The 3,911-nt window shown below is 36.8% G+C and overlaps 1 protein-coding gene across 1 annotated transcript in view; it reads right to left on the bottom strand.

The window, feature by feature from the left end:
• Window positions 1-2,418: 2,418 nt before the first annotated feature.
• Window positions 2,419-3,911, bottom strand: part of LOC107691118 (peptidyl-prolyl cis-trans isomerase FKBP8-like) — a 45,966-nt gene continuing 44,473 nt past the window's right edge. The window contains exons 7-8 of the mRNA XM_016489593.1: window positions 2,830-2,970; window positions 2,419-2,711 (exon numbers count right to left, since the gene is read on the bottom strand). Of these exons, the coding sequence (XP_016345079.1) occupies window positions 2,625-2,711; window positions 2,830-2,970 (228 nt within the window). The 3' untranslated portion in view covers window positions 2,419-2,624. The remainder of the gene's footprint in view (window positions 2,712-2,829; window positions 2,971-3,911) is intronic.

The raw sequence follows: 3,911 nt of genomic DNA, 5'->3' as shown, positions 1-3,911 counted from the left end.
GGCTCGAAGACCTGGAGGGCAAAACATCCATAGAACTGCAGCACAAGCCTGTCAATTTTCCATCTGTTTCACAGCCGCAAATATTTAGATCACCTCTCAAAAGAATAAAACAAAGGTATGTGAACAAAATGCAAGTTTTGTCCATTTGCAATCCTTATTAAGCACCCGCGGCATTATTTCAATCAGTGCGACAAAAGGTTGTAAAAACACTTAAAGTGCCTTAATATATTTAAAACCGTAATATTCTCTATATTAATGATGCATAGTTTACATAGGCAAGCAGATGAGGCCGGAGTATGAACGCAATCGAATCCGCTTAATGGTTCAGTGTTTTCCTTCTAATGGTTTTCTATGGGAAACCATTTAACGTGAAACTTTGCACATTGCGTTTATATTCTGGCTTCATCTGCTTGCCTGTACACAATATACGTAATCCATAAGGTGTTTACTGAATTTCGCCTTTTAATATCTGCGTTTTACTACATTACTACTTAATACAATCTGCGTAAAAAATAACTGGCGGTCAGTGGAGCAAAGCTTCGTTTTGCCCTCCAGGTGGGCGTTCCTAAAAGGGTGTGACGTCGCGTGAAAACTATCAATACTCAAGATTGTTTTGTGGAGTATGTGCAAGAAACTAGTGTATTTGATGTGCTTTTATTTTATTATGAATGACATTTTGAAATGTAAAAAAATGAAATGTTTTAAAGTTTTAATTATTTTATTATGAAAATACCATAAGTGGGCTCTTTGCAGACCAAATTTCTTTTTAATGTTATAAATGACTTTATACATTAGGAACAAACTAAAAACGTGTTTTAAAAGCACTGAATTGTACTTTATTTTTTTTGGTCTGGCAGTGTTGGTTGTTTTGTTCTTGTAGCATTTAATTAAAATATGTATGTATATTTATTTTTAGGGTTATCATAATTAAAAAAAAAACAATATAAATAATACAATTTGAAACTGGAATTTTGGTAATTGTAGATGTGGTGTTGATATGTTTGTGGTATTGTTTCCTTGATATTAAATCAATAAAAAAAGCTAAAGGTTGGGGTAGAGAATGATGCCTACGAGCTACAGGCACAGGTTAGCAAAAAAATTACATGACATTTTTATTGATTTTGGGGTGAACTAAAATAAGACATATCTAAACTTAGTTGTTTAATGCTTTTTTTTAAAGCATTTTAAGTCATCATGAGCCCCCCTGCTATGTTTGCCGAACTACTGCTTTAGACTATTTTTTCTTATTGTGACCTTTAAAAAAAAAGCCATCAATTAAAACACATTCCTGTATTTATTTTTTATTTTTCGGCACTCAAATGACCATAGCAAAGCAAAGCAGAACTGACACTTCAGCCATTCATCTGAGATATGCCACCTGCGCTGTTCAGAGACAATGCCTTCATCATGATACAACAGTCAGCGACAGAATCTGTGATTCTCCTCTAACATGTCACACCAACTGGTTTGGGCAACAATAGATTAATCAGCCATCGTATTAGATCCTCTGTACAGATGAGTCACCGTTCAGTCTGTTTACAGGAGTGCCAGAGTGTGGAGGAGGACAGAGTAATGCTCATACCCAGGAAACTGAACCCTGGAGTGCCAGAGTAATTGTGTGGGTTAGTATTCAAGGCCGGATGTAGTTACATTTCTGTGAGCAGCTGTAGAGTCAACATGAAATCAAAACGGACCTTATTTACTTCCCTAATGCCTTTTCCTGGTGTCATTCATTATGAATGATTCGTTATTTCACAGAATTTTTCAAAAATTTTTACCCATAGTCCAACACAATATTCAAACAACTCCCCATTTAAGGTGATATATTTCCTCTGGTATTTCAGCTGCAATTATGACAAAGCTGCTTGTTTTGTCTTTCTTTCTCTAAGAACTGAATATTTAAAAAAAAAAAAATTGAAGGGGGGAGATAGTGAATGCTAAAACAACTTCGGTGAAGAATATTTTAATATATGTTAATTATGGTATTATGTATATTTTATTCATTATAATATATTAACATTTATCATGAAACAATTCTAATAGCTGAAGAGCCATTTAAAAATGGTCTTAGATTTATATTTCACAATTTGAAAGTAGAATGGGTTTAGAAATTAATGTTGTAATGCTGATTTTATTTTTATTCTGTTAGTCCTTTTGTCATCAAATAGATAAAATATAAGTAACAGTTTATTAATTTGTTGTATAGCCATATTGTTCATCTACAGTTTGAATGTTGTTTTCTGCAACATTTTGGTTGTAAATGTAATATTAATTTCTTGTTAACTTTTTAATTTCTACACACGTTTTGTATTTTTCATCCCTGACTTTTCTACCATAATGATTTAATGGCAGCTGTTCCCCTAAATTCCAGTAATTAACATGTCATGTAGCAGAAAGCAAAACAAAACGCCAAACATATTAACACTAGTGTTTTTATTGCAAGTAGTTTAAATGCATTTGCCTTGCCCTTTTTTTCTGTTTTGCATAAGTTGGTGTGCCACAGGTAGAACCGCCCATAAAGCTGCTCTTTAAACAGTTCAATGCATTTTTCCTTCGTCCCTTAGCAGCTCTGTGGAATGTTTGTTTGTGAGACTTGTAGTTAATTTGCAAGTAGGTCGAGAGAGCTAGTTCCGTGCGGTCAGAACCACAGATGTGACTAAACTGCCCAAGGCCACCACCAGAGCTCCAAGCAGAAACTTCCAAGAAATTTCCTGAAAGAGTAAGAAACGAGATCAAACAATGGCGGACTTGGACACCAGCTCTGGCACATTTTAAAAGGCCCTTTCCACCACTTTTATTCTCTTCACTAGGTGGTAGTCAGTCACTTACAAACGGCTTCTTTTTGGGATGAGGTGTCAGAAAGGGCGCTATGTTTTCGCCGAACATTTCAGTTGGTTTAGCTTGCCAACTCTCGGTCTCACTTTCCCCCGCCTGTCTTTTTACCAACTTGGACAGTTCAGCATGAATAGTCTATAAAAATACAATATGAAGAAAAAATATTAGCATTCAAACTCGTAATACAGAGTAAAAAAACAACAACTTTTTTAATCTTTGTAGCCTACAGCTCTGTGGAAAAATAAGGTGGTCCTGCACTTTCTAACACTGACCAACAGATGGTGCCATTTCACCGTCTGCAAGCTGCGTTTATTGTGTAGTACTGGATTATACATTTTTATGACCTCTTTGTTATCAGTGCGAGAATCTGGTATGTGACTGAAATCACTTTACTGAGCTTTTTATAGCCTATTCTTTGCTACTTTAACACCATGCCGATTTTGAATTTGAAATCTTAATGTTTTCCACTTTTAGTGAGTAAAGATTTACATAGGCCTACACGTGTATTTTAAAGGGGTCATATGATGCGATTTCAATTTTTCCTTTCTCTTTGGAGTGTTACAAGCTTTTGGTGCATAAAGAAGATCTGTAAAGTTGCAAAGACTAAAGTCTCAAATCCAAAGAGATATTCTTTATAAAAGTTAAGAGTCAGCCATACCTACCTAAAACGGCTCGTTCTAACACGCCCCCACATATCTACCTCACTATGTGGGAAGATTTGCATAATGCCGCCCAAATGTTCACGCAAAGAAAGAAGGCATAACTTTTATTCTCACTGTAGTATTGTTGCCGCTTTCCGCCATGTCCTGAAGACGCTGTGTGCTTCGTTGTGAAAACGAAACTACTTTGTTTGGTCTTCCAAAAGAGGACGATATCCGCTTCGTCATGCCTAGAGCTGATCCGTGCTGGAATACATCAACTTAGTGCTGTGGATCGCCGGAACGATTCGTTCACCGTGGACGAAGCCCGGGGTCGTCACATGTGCTTGCCGCTCCTTCGTCGGATCCGCCGGCTGCGCCGTTCTCAACCCCGCCGCCGCTGCTCACTTTAGCCCGGCCTCAGCTCACACTAAGCCG

Source organism: Sinocyclocheilus anshuiensis, unplaced genomic scaffold (assembly GCF_001515605.1).
Source record: "Sinocyclocheilus anshuiensis isolate Anshui unplaced genomic scaffold, SAMN03320099.WGS_v1.1 scaffold2, whole genome shotgun sequence".
In the NCBI taxonomy this organism is placed as follows: Eukaryota; Metazoa; Chordata; class Actinopteri; order Cypriniformes; family Cyprinidae; genus Sinocyclocheilus; species Sinocyclocheilus anshuiensis.
Note: the sequence above shows the minus strand (reverse complement) of the source record. Positions and strands in the feature narration are given on the sequence as shown.